Source organism: Sebastes fasciatus, chromosome 5, assembly GCF_043250625.1.
Source record: "Sebastes fasciatus isolate fSebFas1 chromosome 5, fSebFas1.pri, whole genome shotgun sequence".
Lineage (NCBI taxonomy): Eukaryota > Metazoa > Chordata > Actinopteri > Perciformes > Sebastidae > Sebastes > Sebastes fasciatus.
The window spans coordinates 17,291,978-17,316,432 of record NC_133799.1 but is presented as its reverse complement, the minus strand read 5'-3'; the positions used below and the strand labels follow the sequence as shown (position 1 = coordinate 17,316,432).

Here is a 24,455-nt window from a genome sequence, read left to right as displayed (position 1 = left end):
CGTCAGCATGTGATAGAGATAGAGAGACGCACTGGGCTTTCCATTAACTACAATGTAAACCCCTCCGCATCAACAGTAAACGCTCAGAGACAATGCACCGGGAGTGTGGTCACATAGTTTAAATAGCAAAAGACACACTCGGCAGGCGGGTAGGGGGGTAGATGGGTCCAACAAACACAAGACACACTTTCATCCAGGCAACATCTGCTGTTCGTGTCCCGTGCGTTAAGTTTCACTTTCACGTTACAATCAGCTGTTAGTTCTTGTCCCGTGTTCATAACGTCCTAAATTTAACTAACCCTAATCCTAAAGTGACACCAATGGGTGTGGCAAAACGGCGGTATGTGACGAGTTAGGATAAGAATGCGTTTTTATGTGAGAGCACACACATCATTACAGGAGCACTGCTCTTAATAATATGAACAATGATATACAAGCAAGCAAGTCAGCCAACATGGAGACTTAAAGGTATAGTGTGTAAGAATTGGTGATACCTAGAGGTGTGGTTGCAGATTGCAACCAACTGAGTACCCCTCCGCTCACTCCTCCCTTTCCAAGTCTGCGGTAAAGTGAGCCGCTGAATGCAAATCCGTGGTAACGCCGTTCGCCTCCCTCAGAGGCCATCCTTACCATAACAACAGCAACGGAAGTCAGACGGCGGCTGGCGGTACCACGATTTTGCACTCTGCGGCTCACGTTACCACAGTTTCACAAGCATGCCGGAGAACTACGGTGGCCTTCAGGTAACATAGACGTGAAAGGCTCTCTCTAGAGCCAGTGTTTGGTTTGTCCGTTCTGGGCTACTGTAGAAACATGGCGGAGCAACATGGCGGACTCCATGAAGAGGACCCGCTCCCTATGTGGATATGAAGGGGCTCATTCTAAGCTAACGAAAACACAACGATTCTTAGTTTCAGGTGATTAAACATTAAAAAAAAACATAGTTATGAATATTATATTCTGCTAATAGATCCCCCGAAATGTTACACACTGTTCCTTTAAGTGAAAGTAGGCTTTTTCAATATAACCACAAGAAGGACATTTACGTAGCGTGGATTCATGAGGTCGTTATTATTGAGTGCAGCAGTCTGAGCCCACAGATTTTCACTCACGCTCTCACGACACAAGAGGTTGCCTCAAGTTGTTCCTGAGATAAAGGCGGTCTTCGTAACGACAGAAGACAACTCTGCATCTCCGTCTGGCGCTATCGCTCTTTCACACTTCATTTCCTCCCTCCCACTACCCTCTCTCCTTGCTTTCTCTCTCCACAACAGACTGAAATACCCTAAAGGTAACAAGGTAAATTAAAAGGCAGAACGGTAATTCTAAAATTAAGTTTGGCGCTCTTTCATGTCACACCCTTCCCACACTCTGCCACGACACTTGTGAGGAAAACGCTTGGCCCAGAGATTCACATGCTCTCGGGCGATGTGCGTCTCTGTAGCATCTTTGAGTCGGTTCCGCTGCTGCGGTTTTTCCTCCACCATGACACCTCAGATTTTGTCAGCAATGGCTGCGATGCTGCTTTCCCACCGAGGTGTGAGGGGAAGCAGCATGCCAAAGGTGAGAAGAGCTCACAGTGACATGCATGCACATAATCTCACACACTTCTTCCAACTTTTCTGCACACACACACACACACACACACACACACTCGGGTTTCACACACCACACTTGTACACAATACCGCTCACAGCTTGAGGAGGTGTTGATGGATTAGACATCTGGAGTTGGCTGACAAGGAGAGAAAATGAGGGAGAGCTGCACAGAGAAGAAAAGAGGAAGCGAAAAGCGTCAGAATCTGGAAGAGAGAGAAAGGTTTAGTCAGGCGGCGTGCAGGAAGGAAGCAGAAGGAAAAGATCCAGGCAGCAAAGAAGGAGAGCGAGGAAGAGGAAGACAGAGGAGCTGAGCAGAGAGGCCAAAGAGAGAAGACGTGTGAAAGAGAAGTGAGACATGGGGAAAGCCAGCTGTTCCCAATCCCATTCTCCCACCGTTACGAGTGCGGCAGGATTTCCATGCTGTTGCTCAGGGATATGACAGCATACCCACTATATTTGCCTGACTTTAACCTTATTTGATGGCTTATGTCTCCACATGTCAGAGGTAATGAAAGTAGTGCAAGGGAAAGCTGCTCCCGTCAGCAGCGGTAGTAATGGGATTTACGCAACTTTTGCTGGAGCAAAATTGGGACCGCACACGAGGATGTTGGGGACAACGTTTGACAAGTGAAAGTTCCCTGGTAGAGAGCTACACATCATAATATAACCAGCTAACCAGTTCTCGCCATTGGCACCATTAGAGATGACTTTCATACACCATTTACTCTAGGTAGAAGAATATGCGTATGAGTGTATGTTCAACACAGTCTCATAGGAAGGCATACAGTATAAATAATAACACAACATTACACGGACATTCTGCATGTAATAAGGACACCTTTTCATGTGTCATTTGTACGCCAAGCAAAAAAACTACAATAACGTCCGAAGTTAGGTTTAGGCAACTAAACCACTTAGTTAGACTTACGAAAAACGTCAATGTTGGGCTTAAAATATGTACGTAAAGTTTGCAAAATATGTACGGAAACAACGCAACATTACGGAAAACACATCCCAAACGTCACTAAACAAAACATCATTAATGTCACTAACGTAGCTTGCAAAACAAAACGGTCTCAAACACCAGTCTCCTGGTTAAAAAGTTGTGTGTTTGTTGGACCCATCCACCTCCCCACCCACCTGCCATAAGCAGTCTTTCTTACTTTGTATTCTACATCACTAGCTCTGAGCGTAGCATGTTTATGCAGATGCGTTTACATTAGAGTACAGACTACATGGTGTACACATGACATGTCAGAAGCAAGAACGGCGTTCGTATGAAATGCTTTGCACATTATCGTGGCATTCATACGCCTTTTCGTGCGAACGGGGCTGCTGTGTTTATGTATGTATGACTATGGACGTGTGCATGGGGAAAAGTGTGGTGAAATGAGGAGGAGGAGCAGCGTGTGACAGCGAGTGAAATTGTGTGGGTGGGTGGTAACACGAGGAAGTCTTTTTACTCCCTCTGTGAGATCGCTGTCCAGGAGAGCGTTGCAAGGGAAAGACTGTAATGGATTTTATGTGCATGTGTGTGTGTTTTTGTGAGTATGTGTGTATGGTTGCATGTGCTTTAACAGCCCATTGTATGTAAGAAAAGTGAGAAGTGTTCTTTTACAAATGCAAAAAAGCTGCTCTGCAGTAGAGAGTATGGTAAAGGTTTTACTCATACTGTATACCTGTTTAATAAAACTAACCTATGAAATTCACTCTGCAGGATTTGCAGGACTAAATGGCACTTAAAGGCTTTTGGTTACGTACTATAAGGCTCATTGTTAATGTGTTAATTAAATAGCCGACTGAAAAAAAGACATCTGCAAACACAATATATTAACTTTTACCTTTTGTATTCATTCACACTTAACTCAGTATACTGAGATCAATAGGGGGGAATGAAGAGTCCTAATACTATTAATCCTGCTCCCCTGGCTACCCGAGCTGTCGTTTCAAAGTAAAACACCCGTGGTTTCTACTCAAGGGAACAAAGTTTCCCCTGCCTCCCCCAGCAAACGACTCGAGTGTTATCTCTCCAGTGTTCTAAGCAGCTAAATCTTTTCCTGACAACGATAATCCCCCACGGCAAGGTGTGCTAAGAAAACAGTCACATTTTCCTCCCTGTGGATCCAATGACCCGCACCCCTGCCCATCCAAAACACACACATACAAAATCCTTGTACCTCTTACACCTGCTTTAATCTTGTTTAGATTTGGATGTTAATGAGTAATAAAGTGCTGGAGCCTTAATTTATTTATACAAGCCCTAAGACTCTGCGTCTCTCCCCACAGGTGTCATATGCACGACCCAGCTCAGCCTCCATCCGTGACGCCAACCTGTATGTGAGCGGCCTGCCCAAGACTATGACTCAGAAGGAGCTGGAGCAGCTCTTCTCCCAGTACGGACGCATCATCACCTCCCGCATCCTCGTCGACCAGGTCACAGGTATCCATGGGGCATTGCCTCCTCTCTCTTAACTCTTTCACACAGACACAAGTGATCAACCAGACACTGAGAGCGCACACACGTATGTGTCCATCGATACACTGGGCATCCCTGAGCATACTAATACTAATTATTTTACACATTTTGTTAACATATTGGTTTGTTGAATGTTTGTTTTTTGCGTGTGGTCACGTGACTATTTGATGTACTGTATGGACACATCCATAATATTAGGCCCAGTTTGTGCCTCTTAAAGGGGACATACTGTATCATGCTCATTTTCAGGTTCATACTTGTATTTTGGGTTCCTACTGGAACATGTTTACATGCTTTAATGTGCAAAAAGCACATTATTTTTCTCATAATGTCTGTCTGAGTATACCTGTATTCACCCTCTGTCTGAAACGCTCCATTTTAGCGCCTGTCCCTTTAAGACCCCCCCTCCCGAAAAAGCCAGTCTGCTCTGATTGGCTTGCGAGAAAAATATGGTGCACGTCTGCAAAGGTAGTTCTCAAGCTGTGGGTTATATATTCTTATAAGCCTGCATGTGACATAGGAAGGGGAGCCAAATCTGAATGGCTTGTTGAATCGCGTTTTCTGATCTAGACAGCCCTCAAAAAACAGTTTGTGGGTTGATAGGCACTCTAGATAGCCAAATGTATGTGCACAAGCACTGAAAAAGTTTTTAGTTTTTTTTCATGATATGTTCACTTTAAGTCATCCCTACTGGTCAATTTGTAACTGCTTTCCAGTAGGATAAATAAAACCACTTGCCGCAGTGTTTCCAGAATGCTTACATATACTTGTATGCTTATCTAAATCAATAAATATCCCGTGTGCTGCACAATACAGATGATTTTTTTTACCCGCTTCTCAAGTAGCAACATATTTTCTTCAGCCAAACAAAGATGCAGCTGGAAGTGACATATTTCTCTGCACTTGTTTCTGCTGAAACTGTAAACTAGTAAACTCAAATGTAACAATTTCTTGTAGCACCATGTGTCAGTTGCATTCACACTAAATGTGTTTATTCTACGGAGTACTGGACCATATATTACTTCTTTCACCTTTGCATAAAAGTAGTGTAAGTATATGAGCATGAAAAGAAGGAATGCACCCGATTCTACTGTTATTAGCTCATTAAATGCGCATCATCAGTCATTATGAGCCTCATAGTGGGTCAGTAGGGGCCTGCTACAACTACTACATTGTAAAAATTAAAGCGAAACTATAAAGCAACATCTTTAGGTTTAGGCAACAAAACCCCTTAGGGAAGTTTAGGGGAAATTATTGTGTTTTGGCTTAAAATAACTATGTTTGAAAAGTGAAAGCGAAACTTGTTGGTTGTGAACACAAAGGCTACTACATGTTGTTGGTTTCACACGGGATGTGAACCCCAGTGAAAGTACTGTGTACTGTGTGTCCCATCCATCGTCCCCGACTTCCACCACATAGGGAGTTTCACGGTGTCTATACTACAGCGTCAGACCTCCGCTTTTGCTGTTGTCGTAATTACTACGGTTGATAGAGGTCGCTGTCGTCTTCTTTTATTCCTTCTTTCGACGATCTTGCATGTGAAACGATGACAAATCCTACTAGTGGGTGTAGTAGGCCCCTTCTGGCCCACAACTATGAGGCTTATAGCCACTGATAACGCCCATTTAATGACCTGATAACAGTCTAACCGGCTGCCAACATTTGCTTTGTGTGTGTTAAGACACAATACAGTGAAGGACGGCAGAAGTACTTGAACAAAGGATATCCAACATCTATGTATAGGGAAAGAATCATGGTAGACCAGTCAACCAAAATAAAATTGATATATACCACTATTGCAAAAATATTCATACTAATATTGTAATATTTCAACAACGACTCATTGTCCACCAAGCATTGCCCAGTGAGTGAGTGACCTCAATAGGCGATTTTTATGACCACGGCCCCAGCTGAGGGCGCCGTCGTAAAAACAGTGATTACATGCAAGACACAAGCTGCGTAATATACATGCTCAATTACACATTCCACTACATCCAAAACACAGGACTGAATCACATCAGTCCATTGTGCTGCAGAAGAACTCCTCCAGCGTGTCTCTTAGATCCATTTCAGGGGTTGTGTGTGTGCCTACAGGCTGCAACCTGCTCCAGTGTTATGTGCAATGTGTACTGATGAAGCAGAAAGGCAGCAGCATGCTGTAAGCCACACTCATTTGCCTAAGCAGAATAAATCACTGCTGGCGGTGAAGTGCACGCCTGTCTATACACACTGAGCAGAGCGAGGAGAGATGGTGAGAGGAAAGCAGAGGAGAGGAAAACAAAGGAGAGGAGGAGAGGAGACAGGAGGGGGAGTGTAGGCAAGGGGGGAGGAGGTAGAGAAAATGGGAAGAAAAGCAAGTAAGAGAGGGCGTAGATGGGCAGAGACGTGGAAAGGAGAGGAAATGAGAAGAGGGAGGAAGCGAAGGAGGGGAGCAGTGGAAGGGAAAGGTGGGCTATTTCTACCCTCATCAACACACATGTAGATGAGGTGGGCACATCTCCTGCAGATCTGTCTCTACTAACAGACCTGTCATACCACCATGCTGCTGAGACCCAGGGGACTCGCTGCAAAGCAACATAGTCACGCAACACACAGCAAGGCCACAGAAAAACATATGTGCTCAACCACAACCACATGCACATCTCTGATTTTTAGCTTCCCAGCTCAGGACACCATGGCATGAATAAAACACATTCCAACACAGGTGGTACTGTTCACAGGAAGGCAACGGTTTGATGCATTCGCCAAAGCTTGGGTTCACAAGAGACTGAAGAATTCACTGTGTTCATTCTAGGGATGCACAATGTGGATTTTTTAAGCTGATATGATAACCAAAAATTACCTGCTTCTCATGGCCGATAAGATAACCGATAATTTCACATTCTTGTATTTTAAAAAGAAGTTCATAACCTGTACTTTTTGCACACCTGAGGGTAAGAAAGGCTAAGATGTAGTGAGCAAATATTAATGATTTAATATTCCATAGCACTGACCTAACCAAAATCTCACTCACTATCGTTTACACAACAAAAACAAACAACGGTTCTGACTCTTCAAATGCTCATTTATTCTTTTCTAGTAAAGTACATCAAAAAAATTTATTACAAAATGCAATCGTGTTTTCCTCAAAACATCCACACCAGCGACAACATGTTTAGCTCTCTACTCAGCATGCTGCACTTGTTCTTCTTCTTCTTTGTGTATATCGGTGGATTGTAAACCAATTTTTAAAGGTGCATACAGTAGCGCCACCTACTGAATCGGAGTTTGTAAATGCTGTGTTTGTTAAGTCAATGGAAGAAATTTGGCTTCGTATTATCAGTCGATAATCTATTGTCTATAATTTAATTATCAGAGTAATACATAATAATGTAAATTTCCTATTATCAGCCAATAATTTATTGGGCCCGATCTATAAATTGAATCCTTAGTTAATTCTTGACTGGCACAAGATCAGTTTTAAAGCACTGGACTGTTCATGTCCAGATAAAGTGCTACAGCGGCTACCTTCTTCCACCATTAGGAATAATATGAGCACCCAGATCAAAGGAAAATACTAAATGTGTGTTCCTTTTCACATCCTGTGATTTAAAGCTGACACTTAATCTGGACTTGGATTAGTTTGGTAGATCAAACTCGGATATTAACAACCACAGCGAAATCAAATATTTACGATGATATATTCCAAATTACTATGGTATATTTTTATACATTTTTAAATCATGCATTCATTTGAAGGATTTAGGTAAAACCCCACTCTTTCCCCGAGTACAGTACACAGCCAAATGTTTGACGCAACTTTAAAAAATGACAACATGGCTTCTAATTAAAGTTATAATGAGGAACCTTTAACTGGTTATGAAACAGTCTCAATTTAAGAGACGGGAGAACCAGAATCAGGATGACGCAGGGCAGACTGTCAGTAAAATGAGAGGTTTTCTAAAGGGACTCTGGTGCTCGGAAACACTACCGCTTTTGTCCACAGGGACAAATGAAAGTTGAAGTGAGGTTAAAGTAGCTTTAAATGAAATTAATGTAAATGACACACCAAACCCAACTTACTTCATCTAATGGTGCTAGTAAAAAGTGCTACTGGCTGGTCCGAGCTACCTGGCTACAGCTATCATGACCAGACATACAGATTTTCTCTTGTAGCATGTAGACGGTGGATTCATCACTGGTCAGTACACTGTTTTACACAGAGCAGGAGGTGTTTAAACACTGTGAGCCTGCTAACACCAACAACTACAGTAATTGCTGTCCTCACTATCACCCTACCTACTGTACCATGCACACACACAAAGACACAAAGATAATAATAAGAGATGTTCTGCAAAGGTGTCCCCAGAGGGTTAAGGATCAGCAGGAGAAATGTTAATGATCAATTAGATGTTAGAGTTGCTGGTGATTAAAAACATGGAGGACTTTAGAAGGGCCCTGAGATTAGTATGCCGACATCATTGACTCATCTTTTTCTTCTCTGGGTTACTGTACAGGCATTACGCACACAAGACACACACACACACACACACCCACACACTCGCTGCCATTAAGACAGAAGTAGGCTGCAAATTAAAACCCTCCTGTGGCTGCCAAAAATGTAAGTACAGAACGAGAGAGGAGAGGCAGAGAAAGAGAAGAGGGAGACAGAGACAGATTGTGTCAGACTGGTTTGTGGTCCAAAAAGTGGAGCACTGTCCAGCAGATAGTCAGCCTCCGGATGTCTTCATGTCAATATTGCACCGGTAACAATGCTGAAAAAAGTACCTCGAGAAGAAAACAGTGACTACGTTTACTTGCACAGTAATATTCCACTATTATTCCGAATATGACAATATTCAGATTTTGATAGGGGTCATGTAAACAGCATATTCTGTTTGGATATTCTGAATCAGGTCTTATTCCGAATGGAGCATTTTCCGATTATGACATGTGGGATATGGCAATATTATTCAGGTATTAGGAGCATTCTTTGGACATGTATACAGCGCATTCGGAATACGCGTCTCAATCGGGGGTTTTACGGCTGTTTGCAACACACGGCGTTTTGCCTGTTTTGCAGCCAGCTCTTTGTGGTGTACACAATCCAACTAGCCGACAGTTTGCAGAGATGCAAGCCCAAAAGAAAAGCCTGCATTTCTGGACGGAAGGAGAAACACACCTAATAATAAGGGCAAAAAACTGAATATGTTGTGCATGTAAACGTAGTTAGTGTGATTATTGTTACAGCTACAGTTTATTTTTAAGTCTTTTTAAAACAATCCTTCTTGAATTGAGGGACATACTGTATGTTGCTGTTATGACCTCATTATCATGTGGTGCCTCGAAGTCGTGTCGCAGGTCATCAGTGACTCACCACTGTCCCCATATTTATTGAATAAGAGACCTAATGAGTGTCTGAAATCCAATTCACTCAGTGATTCACTGTTTCTACTGAACTAGGGACTGATTTGAGACACGCCCTAACGTTGTCCACAGAAATAGAGTAGGCTGAGTGATGCATAGAGACAGCGATGCTACATGAAGTTGTTGAAGTAACGGATGTTCTCCAGTGACCATCAGCAGATGGGCTGATGATCCCCAGTTCCTGCTCTGCTAAATTGGGAACACAAAGTCTGTTCTCTAAGTGACCTCCTCATCAACAGGATGCACCCTGCAGTCACTCTTCTGTTCATAAAGACAAGAAGGAACTTTAAGAACATCTCGGTTAGCATCATTCACAGTCAGAGGCAGCAGAACAGAAACTAAATCCACTAAAAGTGCCAAATTGCCCCAGAGACTCAGAGAGCGAACACAACATCGACTTGACAAGGATCTCTCTCTCTCTCTCTCTCTCCATGTCTTCCTCTTCTCCCCTCGCCTTCCTCTCTCTCTTCCTCTGTCTATCGATTCCTTCTGAATGGATAAGCATATTTTATCTCTTTATGAGTGCAAATAGTGCTGGCCTTCCTTTCTTTCTAACCTTCAGGGACGGCAGCCAGGCCGTAATCTTGTGCTCCAACTGCTGGTTTAAGCTCGCCTCAGTTTGAAACAGATATGATATCAGAGACAGCTTCCGATCGATAGTTGGCTATTCCTAGTTCCTCATCCCGGACCTGAATGCGAGCCGAGGTCAATGCTTACCTGATCAATGACTGCAAATACAATCGATCCTCATACAGTACTTGGCTTCTACAAACGCTGCCTCTGATGTGAAACCAAATTGCTGCTCAGTGTGTGTAAGGATCGGCTGTGAAAAGGCTGATGCCGAGTTCCCTTCATGTGGGATGGAAAGGTAGCAATGGGAACGATTCCCATGGCAACAAGACGCAAGCGTTCATGGCATCATGCAACTCAAGATGGTGATTGCCAGTGTTGCTAATAACAAGTGTGTTTTTTGCACACTGATGAATAATTATCTGGCATTGAGCGGTTGTATAATAGGCAAGTTGTTCCTGATCAAAATAGCATTAAATTAAGGTTCAGTTACCCTGACATTTTTGCTGGAATCCATGTTTGAAAGCTTTTCTAACACGTTGGTATTATTTATTGCCAAGTTGTATTCTGCAGAAAGAATGTCAACGCCCAGACAAGGAAACATGACATTGTTTGAGAAGTTCAATGCACAAACCTGCAGCATTACAAACATGCTGCCAGAAGCACATGATGTGCCTTTTAAAGTTGAATTTACGGAGGTATTGAAAGTCTGGTCGTGTCGTGTTTGGTGTGCTTTTTATTTGGACTCGGATCGACACAGGAACTGTCGTGTGCACTTACTGACTCTGTTGGAGGCTGTAAAAAATGTTATGATGTTCACAAGCAATTGCTTTGTGACTCACCTCTGTAAAATCTAACCAAAGCTATTTTAGATCAGTACAACAGAAACACCACTTCTGCCAGATAACTTGGAAAGAAAGCCAGAAAGCACACACAGCTGCTGTCCCTTGTAATGTGGTGTTTTTAGATGTGGAGAGGGAGAGAGACACACAAACAGCTTGGAGAGACTCAAAAGTCTCCCCAGGAAGTTATAACTGACCGCTTTCATGTGTGTATTTGTTCATAGACATCTGTGACTGTTATATTCTGCAGCAGCCTGGTGCTTGTTTTCTTATGATTCACTCAAGATACACAATATCGTGCATAATAAAATGCACTTTTTACTGTTTTTTTTATTTTTCAAGTTAGAGGGTACAGATTGGACACCCATATTTGTCCTGCTGCTTTTAGATGGCTGTAGTGATTTCATAAACTGGGGAAGCTTTCATTCAAATGGCACAGTTGTTCAATCATCTGCAGTACAGACTGCTTTACTGGCATTCTCTCAATGAATTTTTAAATGTGACTATTGGTTGGACAGGCTGTTCTCATACACCATTTGTAGCTATACCTACAGAAAGCAATGTACTGCAATTCGTATATATGTCATTAAATCAATTCATATGTAATCCATGTAATCGTGGACCAGGAAGAATAAAGAGCGACAAATGCCGTGTATGGAGGATGTCGGGTTTGATGGGTGGGTAAAAAAACACCAAACTTTTAGCCCGAGAAGCTGGTTTTTGTATTCCATGTGAAAGAAGATGTCAACGTTAATTTATTTGTCACGTAACTTCCGTACTTAAGTTACGCCACTTCCTGAATTATTTTAATCCAAACTGCGATAATTTCCTGAAGCTGATAAGATTTGTTGCCTAATCCTAACAAAGCCGTTTCCTGTGAAGACAGGACTTTATTTTGTAAAGACTGTATGCATGTAACGAGTAGAAATTGACACGTTCTGCTGGACATTCGTAGGAAAACACACGAAAAATGAGGAATAACACAATAACAAATTAAATTTAAATGTGACTATTGGTTGGAATATATTAAATCAAAATTGTTTATTTTATTCAGTCTTATTCTTTAGCATGTAGTTTGCCCTTACTGGTGAAATCTGCAAAATGATCAGCTCAAAAATCATGCAACAATGCAATGTATCCTCATACAACATGTCGTATGATGTCTTATGAAAAGTTATTCCTCAATTTTTGTGCGTTTTCCTGTGAATGTCCAGCAACACGTGAATCAAATTTCCGCTCCAGTCTTTTCAGAATAAATTTCCATCTTCACAGGAAACTATTTGGTTAGGTTTAGGCAACAAAACTACTTAGTTGAAGGGGTAGGTGTAACTATCAATGGTGTATGAGAACAGCCTGAACAATGAAATCAGATGCAGCCTTCTACTCTCAGTGCACCGACAAAGCAAATTGTCACTAAAACACCAACATGTCTCTGTGCTGCCTCATCTGCATGGACCTCCCGTCTCCTTTTGCCTCTCCTTCCACCTTTGTGCCATCACGCCTGCTGTGCTCGGTACAATAATACCAAAACAACATGCGTTTCAAGGTCAGGGAAATGCCACTAGTCTTTCCGGTGCCGTAAAAATGGAGCCCTAGTAGTCTCCTCACAAACCGGCACGGCTCTACAGTTTGATTTTTGATTCCTTCTGGTACTCGGACCGTTCATGTTTGCACAATTTTTTTTTCCTCAAACGAATTACCCTTCCTCTGTACGGTTGGTATGTTCTCTCCTCTCTTGACTTGAATAATGGATGTTCCCCTTCAGACTGACACCTCACTGAATCCCTGTACTCAGTAGAGAACAGAACGGTCAAGGTAATACGAGCGGAGAGGTGCACCCTCTAGGTTGGACGGCTGCAGCCTTGACTCGTACTATCGTCTCTCTGCCTTTAGTTTTTTCTCTCCCACCCCCCCCCTCCCCCCCCACCCCCGTAATCTTTAGAGTGCATACTGTCTCTGTGGTAGCCGACACGCATGCACACACAACCGCATGCAGATATGCACGTCGATACATGCGCGCACGCACATTAGACAGATGGTTGAAGCTCTGCTCTGACAGAGGCTAAAGCACGGGGCACCTCCACTCTTCAAAGTCTCCTCGTTTCTCCTCACGCTGCTTTTTCAAACGCCATCTGTACCCAGGCACACTAATGTTACTTTAAACAAGGACACTGCCTTTCTTTTTCTCCCCATAATTAGACCATAGCAGGAATAGGGTTTCTTTCTGTCTCTGCCATATTATTACGTCTTTTGGAAAGACAAGTCTTGTCATTTGATACAGTTGGCACAATATAGCTTCTCAAGTAAAAGATAAAAGGATGGGAGACGGAGCATCTGAAAACATTTGAAGATTTTGCTCATGTACGCATGCATCAGTGCATGTGTCTGTCTCGGTGAGTGCATGGGCCTGCCATGCTTACAAGGATACAATGCACTAGATGCTGGAGGTGTGAAAAAAAAATCGATTCACAAATGTATCGCAATTGTTTTTTACGATTTCGAAATTCAATTTTTAATGTCAGAATCGATATATTTGCTTCATGTGAGACTATGCGGGGGTAGAAGGAAGTTACTGCTTTTATTGTTGTAATCATAGTGACGTGACTTCAGATCTGTTCCGTATCCGTAAACCAAAACAAAACAAACCGCAGCCGGTAGCGAAGCAGAAAACGGCGGAGGCTCCACGTGGATACAACTTGAACCCTCACATATTAAATCCAACGTGTTAAACACTACACTTACAGTAAAGTATGGAAAGCCTTTGGGTTTCACTCATTACCAGGAAAAGCAGAGCTAGTTATGCTAACTCTGTAATAGACAGGAAACGTTATCGTATTGCGGTAACGTGCGGTTAAGACAGCCGTCACTCGCATCTCCGTGGTCAAATCGGCCGACGCTACAACTGTAGAGCCCCCATATACTGACATTTCTGTTAAATGCATTCAAATGGCCCCGATGGAGCTGACACTGAGCTTACGGGACAGCTAGCGACAGACTTGGCAAAGTTAGCGGAAGTATACACGTGTGACTACGTCTGGTTTTCAAAATGACGTGTTAACAAAGGGAACTGTATATACAAAATACATATATGGAAATAAGATTGATTGGATTATATTCACCAGAAGTATAAAACATTACATGTCCCTTATAAATTAAAAAGAAAACATCACTAATTTGTGAACTAAAAGTGAGGGAAATGTTTTAATTCTTGTATTTTTGGGTTGCTCGAAAAAATATATTTATTTTATTTATTAATAATGCCTGACAATAACTGACATATTTGACTTCAGGACGTCTCTGACTGACATATCATGCTGCAAATCAAACATTATTACTATATTAATTTAGATATTTTCCAAAGTAAAAGTCCCTAGATGTGTATGATTCAACTTTTTTCCATGGTCTAGTGTAAAAAAAGTTAACAAAAATCGTAATAAATCGCAATACTTTTAGAATTGCAATACTTAAAAATCACTATACATATAGAATCGGCACACAAGTAACGTGATAGTATCAAATCGAGAGATAGGTGTATCGTCCCAGCCATACTAGATGCATGAAACTGTGAGTTTAAGAGAGAAAGAAAGTGTGTCTTTCATTACCTAACAGTCAGGTTTCTCACCACTCTCCTCTCTGGTCTCTCAGAGGAGCAGTCATTTCTCTCTGTCAGTCAGTCAGTGTTTGGGGAAATGATAGTGGGTTTTAGAGAAAAGAGCGGCTTTGTTTGGGCAGGAGCAAGCAAGAATAGCACTGTTTCCTTTCATCATCATCATCCTTTTACTGTCACCTCCTAACATTCTCCTCCATCACCTTCTCTCCTTTTGTCCTTTCCTTCCTCACTCCTCCGTTCCCACTCTTTCCCTTTCTCCTTTTCATTCCTGCCTTCGCTCCTGCACTCGCTCCTCGTCCCCCTGTTTCCCTCCTCCCCAGATTGAAGTAGCGTGTTATTAGTAAGGCAGCCAATGTGCCTGTCGGTGTGTGTTAGGGAGAGATAAGCACAGGTAGAGAGAGTTACATAAGCCGCTGTTGATTACTGTGGAGGAAAGGGAGAGCGGAAAAAAGAGAGTGAGAAGAAGAGAGGGAGAGAGTGAGAAAGACAGATTGCTGTACCTTAGTAAGTACATTGTGCTCTAATGTTGCCTGTATGGCTGGCTGGTGGTTGATAAGTAGCCCAGGCTTCTGGGGCTGGTTGAAAGGACAGTCATTAGGTTGGACTCCCTCGACTGGCAGCTTGCTTCGTAGATTGCAAGTTTGTTTTTGTTATAATGTTTAACGGGAGGAAAATAAACTCTCTTCAAGGTTTACTACATTAATATGGCATGACAGAATGGTAATAAAAAAAACAGCTGAATACACCCTGAGTTGGATTCATGGAGCCGATTATTCATTTAAAACTAGTTCATTAATTTCATCCGCAAGTAGTTTTTCCTCTCAGATAAATACCAGGATAATTTCTAAGGATGAGGCTGGTGATATTCTAGATTTTCTTATTTTGAACAAACGCCATCAAAAGAACAAAAGCAACAATTTGTTGATCCTACTGACTAAGTGTTGCCCATGCAGCCAAAGCCTGATGGAGCCTCTGTGTCATAAATCTCCATTGTTGTCCAGCTATTAAAAACAACAATGAGTCACATCGTCAAACTCTGTGACATATTCATTCATAACCGTGAACATGGGTGTCGTAGTTTATTTTAAGTCAATCCCACATAGACTCTCCTGCTGCTATGAATACTACTCACAAAACATGAAAATAGTGCCCAACAAATGCACTATTTGACTTGTTTTTGAGTAATGTTTAGTAAAAACTACAGTGCCATGCTGTTTAGGGAGTTGCTTAAAGGGCCAGTGTATAGCATTTAGGGGGATCTATTTGCAGAAATGAAATATAATATTAATTTAGTATGTTTTTTTTGTGTATAATCACCTGAAAATAAGAATAATTGTGTTTTCGTTACCTTAGAATGAAGCGTTTAAATCCACATACGGAGCCGGTCTTCTTCACGGAGCTGGCCGCCATGTTTCTACAGTAGCCCAGAACGGACAAACCAAACACTAGGTCTAGATAGGGCCATTCACGTTTTCGCATCAACCACAGTATTTCTCCAACACGCTTGGCACAAGTTTCAGTTGGTTGCAATCTGCAACCTCACCCCTAGACGTCGCCAAATCCTACACACTGCTCCTTTAACTATTCAAAATATGAAACTATATATTTATGAAGCATCTTTAAAGATATACTCTATATCATCAGCCTGAACATATGTGACTATGCAGGAAAGATGTGTGTAGGAAAGATATATGAGGGTAGATAGGAAAGTCTAGCCTGACTCATCAGAGGGTTTGTTTCACAGAACCATCTGAGAAGCAGTCATTGGAAACTGTTTGGAAAAGGGCAGGCATTTTCAAAATATCCTTGGCAGGTGATTGGATGAACCATCTGTCAATCAGACTAACGAAAGTGAAACTAACTGAAGGCAAAAACATATAACACATTGTTGGTTTCTGTGTTTTAAAATGGGACAGTGCCCACCTTATCATTTAACAAACTAATGCTGGAAAACCAACAAAGATGAAAGTGAAGACAATCCTGCTCTGTCTTTCAGTCATTTTTTTGTTGCACCGTTGATTTGATGTGATGCGACAACTTCAGAACACATTAAACATCAATACAGTTACGGAGTATCTGACACACTAATGTGATGCCTGGTGAATCTCGTGATATAAAGATACATTCAGCATTAGCAGTAATGTGAGGAATTATCTTTAAAATCAAAAGTCAAATGCATTTTTAACCTCAATTTAAGTTAAACTTTGTTTATTATTCTGATATGCATTATCATAAAGAGATAGTCTCTCCCCCTAAAGGCTAATAATAATGATAAGCAAAAGACTCATTATTTGTATATCACTTTGAGGCACACGTTTTTTCAGGGTGGTTAAAAAAAAAAAAAAAAAAAAAGGTATTCAAAGCAAAAGTCAAGGAAAAAGAAATAACAGATGGTCAGATCAAACCAGCAGAAAAGTCAATGCTGATTGATGCTGGCCGCTTGTACATCGTCACCCACATCTGTGTTAGGTCACATTTCACTCCATTAGTTATTTTTTCCTTCACACTGACCCTTTCCTCCTCTTGAGTGATACTGAACGGAGTAAATCAGGAGTGTTTCTCAGCACAACCTTGAATTGTGACTGAAGGCCGACTCCACTCTTCTGCGTGTGAGCCAAGGACATCTGTTCTATTTCACTACCTGAACTTGTTAGCGCTCTTGATAGAGGCTTACTCTTATAGAGTGGGGCAAGGATGACGTATTTTTGTAGGCCAACCTGGAAGTTAGCATCGCCCTGGGTTCCCCTCAACAGAAAGCCAATGGGATTTTACAATTGGGTTTTGGATTATTGCAGAAAATGAGCTCTGTGGCAACAAACGCTTTGATCAGCAAGATAATCTTCACAAATGAACACCACTTTTATGATTAATGAACTGCATCACCACGGTCGCATGAACCGAAGTATACACAACAAGGCAGTAAAGGTGGACGAGTCGGCGTGATGACGTTTTGTAGTCTCATTTATTTAATTCAATTCAATTCAATTTATTTTTGTATAGCGTCAAATTACAACAGAAGTTATCTCAAGACGCTTTATATATAGAGCAGGTCTTAGACCGTGCACCATCGTCTAGAGACCCAACAAGATCCAGCAAGCGCGCTGTGGCCAGGAAAAACTCCCCAATTAGTGGGAAGAAACCTGGAGCAGAAACTTATAAATTTAGCCACTTGTTAGCAACCGCCTTCTTTAAGACACGTAAAAACGTCAAAATTCACAAGTGGGGTATTTACCGACGTTTTTTATATCGTAGAACAAAACATTAAAATCTCTTAAGCTTTTGTTAACCACAGACTTTAATTTCAGGCATCAAACTAAAAACCAAAAAAGAAAAAAGAAACATTGACTTCGAGACGAGGGAACCGGAAGTGCAAAAATGCTAACTCTATTCCAGGTTTTAAGACTCATTCCTGCACCACTCTCTTCTGAATGTAAATCATATTCCCAGACTGCTCCAGTCTGCCCTGGATACACTAGTGTGTAGACACAAATAAGAGATGATGCACACACACACGTATTGTTAGGCAAAATTATGGGTGATGGGGTCAACTGCCACCTCTCCTCTCTCACCTCTCCTACAAGGTTATTGTACAAACTCAAGGACAAGAGTAGCTGGGGCACTCTCTGCACACAAAAGTACACACATAGGAATGTTTAACCTCTCACATATACACACACACACACACATATTCACACTTTCCAATTGGTCACGGAGGATTGTTAAATGATCACGGACATCTCCACTGCTCTTTTCACACTTCATTCTCAACAGCACCTCTTCAAGTTATCACTTGAGTATGTGCATGTGCGTGTATGTATGTGTGTGCTTGAGCCGTGCCTTCATCAGTATGCCGAGCATTTGTCCAGAGGCCCTCCAGCCAGAACCAGCTCAATGCCAAACAAGTGTGAGGATTAAAAGGACGAATACAGTCCTCTCTTCCCCTCCCTCGTCTCGGCGGAGGAAGTGAATGAGCAATGCTCTCCTCTTCCTTAACTACCGCTGAGGTGCCCTTGAGCAAGCCTTTTGGAGTAGCTAAGTGCCTTGCAGCGGTAGACTGTTGTGAAATTGGACAGATTCCAATTATCAAGGTGAAGCAGGGTGTTGGATGAGTTTTAATGCTTAGTAAAGTTAAAAATCAAAAAAAAAGGTTGACTACCAATCACACTCACTGAGTGTAACTCAAAAACAGCTCTCCCCTCAGACACAGCAGTGACCCCTATTTTACCTCTCATACAGCACACGCATGACAACTACAGTAATAAATGAAGGAAACCGGAGGAACAGCGATGGTTATTGTTTGCACTGTGTAGATCCCATTAGAATTGTTATTTTTCTGTTTCTGACAAGCTAATTAAAATGTACAGGTACAGAGCTGGCACAAAAGGAAGTAAGGAAGGGGAAATTGTGAAAGCCTGTCAGGGGAGAAGGAGCCAGAAAGGTAAAAAAAGAGAGAACAAAACAGAATAATTTACAATGAATAGCAGTTAATGAGATCATCCAGCAGGAGGAAGGCAAATGCTGTGGTTTAGGTCTGTTTGTGAGTGTGTGTGGTCAGTTAAGATTGTTCCTTTGTGTCTGAGTCAGAACCTTGATTACAGACCTAAACTACAAACTAAGTGGTCATCGTTTTCACTTTTGGCCTTTTTTAATCCCAAAAGTTGTTTACTGCTGCAGAAGGACACTGATCACCATAGTTTACAGTAAATGAGGTCCTTCTGCAATGTTGACAGCGAAAGAAAACAATTCCAGTATTTGAAAGAGCCGAGAAAATTGCAGAAAAAGTGCAAATGAGCCACTTAGTCCTTCTAAGTAAAAAATAAGAATAAAAAGGGGGCTCGTGCTGCAAATTTTATTCCTAATATCTTCACTTTCAGACAGATTTGTGTATTATATCTAGGGCTGTCATTCGATTTGAACATGTCATCGCGATTAATCGCATGAATGTCCATAGCTAATTCTGATTAATCGCGTATTAATTGCACATTTTTTATCTGTTCAAATGTACCTTAAAGGGAGATTTATCAAGTATTTAATACTTTCATCAAGTGGGCAAATATGCTTGCTTTATGCAAAAGTATGTATATATTTATTATTGGAAATCAGTTAACAACACAAAACAATGACAAATATTGTTCAGAAACCCTCACAGGTACTGCATTTAGCATAAAAAATATGCTCAAATCATAACATGGCAAACTGCAGCCCAACAGGCAACAACAGCTGTCAGTTTGTCAGTGTGCTGACTTGACTATGACTTGCCCAAACTGCATGTGATTATCATAAAGTGGGCATGTCTGTAAAGGGGAGACTCGTGGGTACCTATAGAACCCATTTACATTCACATATCTTGAGGTCAGAGGTCAAGGGACCCCTTTGAAAATGTTGGTACCATTGGATTCTTTAGGTTTTCTAGTTTCATATGGTACAGGTATCTTCACTCTAGCTTTAAAACTGAGCCCACTACAACTTAAAAATTGCAAGTTGCGTTAATGCGTTAAAGAAATTAGTGGTGTAAAAAAAAAAATTCCGTTAACGTGTTATTATCGTGTTAACTTTGACAACCCTAATTATATCATTTTTGAAATACATCCAAAATCCTTTCTGTAAATAAAAAAAGCAAAAGGTAATAAGCCTGACCTGAAATTCCCTTAATTTTACGTCCAATACTAGACTTAAAAGGATATATAAGACATGTTTCATCAATGATTGGCTTTCACAGAGTAGCTTTTTATTTGGCAGCCGGGCTGTAAAGTAAATAACCTTGTGCTGCCTGTGTCCTGGAGAGAAAAAGAGAACAAAAGGGGGAGTGAGACGGTCAAGGTGCTCCTCCGAATAAGAATTCAGGGGAGCGAGCGCCATGAGACGATCCAGCAGGAAATATAAAAAAAAAAGAGATGGGGAGAGGGACGGCATGTACAAAAATGTGGAATAACAATAAGGAGGGTTTTTATGTGCGAGAAAAGAGACTGCACACAATGATGCTCAAACACAAAATTCCCCTCTTTCTCTCTGCCTCTCTTTTATTCAGTCTGAGTCACACAGACATGCCTGTGTGCACACAGTATTATGTAAATAGTCTCTTCGGCAGAGTGCCGCTGTCACTGAACGAGCATCCTCTGGGCCATCTAGGCAGCCTCATTAAAACAAGGCACAGCATCCATTAATAGATACCACATACACACATGCATATATGTACTGTATATACAGTCGGCGACGCACACGGAGCATTCACAGACACCAATAAAGCACCACCCATGAAGCACGGCTCTAAATGTTCCTCTCAGGTGGCAGTCAAAAAATATCTCCAAGGAAACGGCTCAAATGTCACTGAGAACAATGCATGAAGAGTGTGTGTGTGTGTGTGTGTGGCTGACTGGGACTGGAGCTAGCATGCATTGTGTGGCTTTAAACAGACTCGGGGCCAATGCCACAATGCAGCCCCATATGCTCAGTCTTTAGCTGGTGTGTATGTGTTACTATTACACTACTCATCTTCTCTCTTTCTGCAAACCTACTGTAAATCATTGTGTTCAAAGCAGCGCATTGGGTTTAGTTTCAGAGGGGATGAGCTCGGTGAAGTGTGCAAAAGTATAAGGACTACTTCGGAAAGAAGTGTTTAACATTGTTGGACTGGACATAAAATGATTAGTAGGGCTGTCCCCTCTTAGTCCAACCCGATATCATGCCGAAGGATAGCCAAAGGATAGCTTGTCAGTGTCATGTTTTTCCTCCCCGCGGCGTGAATATTAAATGAGTGTATGAAGGTGCAGTACCAGCAGGGGATAACAAATCCACTTAGTTAAGTTTAGGAAAAACATCATGGTTGGCCTTAAAATAAGTACGTAAACTAATATGTATAATATGTACAGAAATAACGTAACATAAGTACGGAAAACACGTCACAAACATCACTAAAAACACATCACAACTGTCATTAACGTCACTAATGTAGCTTACAAACCAAAACACCAGTGGACCCATCCTCCTCAATAAGAAGTCTTTCTCACTATTCACATTCACATTTGCATATTCACATTGCAGTCAGTGCAGATTACATGGGATACAAATGACACGCCTAAAGCAAGAATGGCGTTCTTATTAGACGCTTTTGTCTCGTCATTCACACGCCTTTTTGCGCAACTGGGCTGCATAGTCGATTAGTCGGCCATTTTGGTCTTAGTCAACTAAGATTTCTTTAGTCGATTAGTTGTATTTTTATCCTTTTTTCATGCTGAATTACTTATTCCAAAGAAACTGATCACATCTCTGGTAAACACAACATTGAATGTGGTGCATTTGTGTGATTCTTTGTTGAGAAACTCAGTTTTACAGATCTGTCGATTAACTCAACTAATCGATGAGTCAACAAGTGTTAGTCGATTACGACTTTATTTGGTTGAGGACAGACCTAAAAATTAGCCAAACACATAGTACACATGTATGGACCATTGATGTTTCTGTCTAAACTCTGTAAAGTAAAAGGGGCCTGTGTTTTCTTTTGATCTGCTGGCCCCGCAGGTGGCTCCCGAGGTGTGGGCTTCATCCGCTTTGATAAGAGGATAGAGGCTGAGGAGGCCATCAAGGGCCTGAATGGACAGAAGCCATCAGGTGCCGCCGAGCCCATCACGGTCAAGTTCGCCAACAACCCCAGCCAGAAGACCAGCCAAGCCCTTCTGTCACAACTCTACCAGTCCCCCAATCGCCGATACCCAGGCCCCCTCCACCACCAGGCTCAGAGGTTCAGGTGAGTGCTGGGGCAGGGCATGGAGATGGTCATGGAGGAGGAAGTGGGGCAGAGAATAGACAGGATAGGGTGGGGAAGGGTTCAAGGTAGTGTTGGAAATGTATCCTGGATATGTGGTTTTAAAGATGCGTAGTTAATGCAGAGTTTCCCAACCTTGGGAGCTGACCCAGTGTAAGGTTTTCTGATATTCATCTGGTGAACAAAATTCCTAAAAAAAAGTGACTGGTTCTACTGTTCAGTAATTTTTAAAGCAGTCCTGCTGGACAACCAGTATGAGCAGCTTACAATGTGTCATAGAGTTGCAAAGTGGGAGGATTTCAGGTGCCCCTGGTTTCAGAAGTAAAAGTCCTATTAATTTTCTCCATAAAGGTGCAGTGTGTAGGATTTGGCGGCATATAGCGGTGAAGTTTCAGATTGCAACCAACTGAAACTTCTCATGCATGTAGGAGAACTACTGTGGCCGACGTGAAAACACAAAAATGCGAATGTCCTTATCTAGAGCCAGTGTTTGGTTTGTCCTTCCCGGGCTGCTTTAGAAACATGGCAGCCGGCTCCGTGAAGAGGACCCGCTCCCTATGTAGATATAAATGGCTCATTTTAAGCTAACGAAAACAAAAAGATTCTTATTTTCAGGTGATTATAAATTTAAGAAAAAATACTTAATAATATTATATTCCATTTCTGCCAATATATCCCCTAAATGCTGTTCCTTTAATGGGCATTCAGAGTGGGAAATCTACTTCCCAGAACCAGCAGCTGCTCCTACTTCCCAGCTCTATTCCAGACACATTGTGATGTAACAAAATGAAACACAAAGTGCTGTGGGCATAATAAGGTTGAATAAGAATGGGGTCACTCAGGGCCATTTGCCCAAAAGGTTGCGAATCTCCAGGTTCAAGTGTTCAAGAATAATGGAAAGCAAGTATTATGTATTTATCAGCAAACTGTTTAATGTGGTATGATTGATGGTGTGATTAACATTTGAAGAACTGAAAAACGTGTGCACTCCCAGTGTGTTTGGTATCATTAAATGACAAACAGGATTGCTATTTCATATGTGGATGTTTAATGTCATCAGTCTCGAACTCAACAGCGATTCTTCTTGGTTGATGTAACAATAAATGAGTTTAATCAAGGAAACAATGTCTGTTCTAAACTACAGGCCTGATTTGGAAAACATTTGCACCAAATGCAATTTACAATGTTCGAACAGGGGATGTTACACCCACACATGGAGAGCGTGAGTCACAGCAACGTCTCATGTGTCAACAGTGATGCAACTTTTTCTCCTGTGAACATTTACCTCAGCAAATACGTCCCCCTTTTGAACAACTCGTGCGAGCTCTGCTGCACCTGGTGCAGGTGTCAATAAATCAGCTCTGTGTGGGTCCACCCAGATCAGAGAGGAGCTGTTCATAAGAGACTGTGGGGTTCTGTCGTTCACAACTACGTATTTCCCCTCATTTCATCATGCTGCCATCGTGTCAACACTTCCCAGAATATTCCATGTGAGGCTTGGGCAAACACATGGATTTGGATAAAATATATTGCATATGTTTATCAAACAAAAGAGGTATTGTCTTTCTGACTTTAAAGCCCCAATTCTGCTTGATATGGTCACGGTGATACAATGAATGTTGTAGCTCGACTCACATCAAATACATTGTCAATATAAAAAGACATTTGCAGCATTTACAAGACATAATCTACTGTATTAAATAGTGCATAAGCCCCTGCATTAGAAGTTATTTAAGAGAGACTAATATCTTACATCCAATGAACAAGAGGGCAAATTAAAACAAATGATGCCAAAATTAATTTAAGGATTTGGGTTTTAACCTTGTTTCAACTTAATTAAAGTGAGTGCATATGAAGTAACGTGTTTTGCCCAGGTCAGTAATCTCCACAAAAAGCTATCATTTAACATCATATACAGTATACGGCTGACGTACTGTATATATGGCATCCTACCTGGTCATTTCCTGTCACTCACTTACAACACAAAAAATCCTTTTTTAATTTAAGTATTACATACGACACCTACAGATGGTTAGGGCTTACTCCTCGAGGTCATGTTACCTCTCACCTCAACAAAACTCGAGACAGAAACAGCCTGGTGATTGTACGATATTACGCTCCATCATCCGATCCAGCGAGAACATATCAGAATTGGAGAGGGGAGTATGTGCTTATACAATTTCCTCTCTCT

The 24,455-nt window shown here is 41.6% G+C and overlaps 1 protein-coding gene across 4 annotated transcripts in view; it reads left to right on the top strand.

The window, feature by feature from the left end:
- elavl4 (ELAV like neuron-specific RNA binding protein 4) overlaps nt 1-24,455 on the top strand; it is a 98,470-nt gene that overhangs the window by 62,006 nt on the left and 12,009 nt on the right. For all 4 annotated transcript variants that reach the window (XM_074635411.1, XM_074635410.1, XM_074635414.1 and 1 more), the window contains 2 exons: nt 3,885-4,038; nt 22,021-22,246. In XM_074635411.1, coding sequence (XP_074491512.1) covers nt 3,885-4,038; nt 22,021-22,246 — 380 coding nt within the window. The remainder of the gene's footprint in view (nt 1-3,884; nt 4,039-22,020; nt 22,247-24,455) is intronic.